This window comes from Buceros rhinoceros, unplaced genomic scaffold, assembly GCF_000710305.1.
Source record: "Buceros rhinoceros silvestris isolate BGI_N320 unplaced genomic scaffold, ASM71030v1 scaffold33058, whole genome shotgun sequence".
Classification (NCBI taxonomy): Eukaryota; Metazoa; Chordata; class Aves; order Bucerotiformes; family Bucerotidae; genus Buceros; species Buceros rhinoceros.
The window spans coordinates 2,807-4,001 of record NW_010428056.1 but is presented as its reverse complement, the minus strand read 5'-3'; the positions used below and the strand labels follow the sequence as shown (position 1 = coordinate 4,001).

Sequence of the window (1,195 nt, the reverse complement as noted above, 5' to 3'; positions counted from 1 at the left end):
GCAGGAATATGTACAAGGGAACAGCCCCAGCGCGGGTTTGCACGGGCAGAGCTAACTAACTAAACCGTGAGCTCAGAACCTGAACTATGGGGAGGCTGAAGGGCCACAATTCTTACAGGAGTAAAAGGAAAGTCACACTCAGCATTTCACTGCACGGGATCTTTCGAGAGCAGCTTTCCAGAAGCACTTACCATGAACACCAGCTCAGCATATTCAATCAGGAAGTGAAAGAGATAAATTACCAGCGGGGTCTAAAAGAGAGGAGGAGGAAACCCATGTCCAATACTGTCCAGACAAAACAACAGCCATTCGATGAGAAAAATGGAGTAGAACTATGAGAGACTGTGCAGAGCCATCTTCCTGATCCTCTTCCACAAGGCCATTACTTCAGAGTAAAGTGATTAATCAAAGCACATTTACTGGTCTCTTTCCTTGCCAAGTTCTCAACGCACTTTATCAAAGACATCATCAGCGTTGAAATTATATCCTATCCCAACTTTTCAATTCTCCCAGTGGAGTGGCAGAGTCACAACAGAAAGCACATAAAGAATGGCTTTAGAAAATACTTTTTCCAGAGAATCTAATTTTTCAGATTGTTTGCAGATGCTTTTGAAAGAGCTTCCCACACAGCTGGTTTCACTGGCCAGCCTGTTGTTTAGAGGAGCCTCTTCTAAAGCAGAAAGAAGCCAGCGTGTTAAAAACGTACAGCAGCAGGACTGTGGTTCTACGACCCGCCTACTCCCACAGCTCTTCCCTTCGAGGGTGAGAGGAGGAGCAAGTTTCTGAACTATTCCTCTGACAGAAAAGTTCCACCTGGAAGTGCTGTATTTACCTGGTGTAAATTCAGCCTTCACTGTGACAGAATATATTTCTTTTGAAATACTTTTCATTGTCATGGCTTGGCTCCATGAACAAAGATCTGGGAAGGGCTTTTCCCACGCTCGCTGCAAGCGATGCGTGCACCCTTCGGGGCTGCGCGGTGGATTGTTTAGGTGAGGCGCAGCGTGCGCGGAACTGGCTCCACCCTTTACACCTGAGGTTCATCTGCCAGGGCCTGGCGAGCTTGGACGGTGACAGCGAAGTCCTCGGGTCGGAGGTTTGGTTAGAGTGTCCTTCCCTTAGATGGAGCCTTACAGGGCTGAACGAGCTTCATCTGCCCGGGTTTGGAGTCAGAGCTGTCCTTCTCCTAGGATGG

The 1,195-nt window shown here is 48.0% G+C and overlaps 1 protein-coding gene across 1 annotated transcript in view; it reads right to left on the bottom strand.

Moving 5' to 3' along the window:
- PIGU (phosphatidylinositol glycan anchor biosynthesis, class U) overlaps positions 1 to 1,195 on the bottom strand; it is a gene marked incomplete at its 5' end in the record, with an annotated part of 17,080 nt that overhangs the window by 14,730 nt on the left and 1,155 nt on the right. The window contains one exon of the mRNA XM_010142140.1: positions 192 to 251. Coding sequence (XP_010140442.1) covers positions 192 to 251 — 60 coding nt within the window. The remainder of the gene's footprint in view (positions 1 to 191; positions 252 to 1,195) is intronic.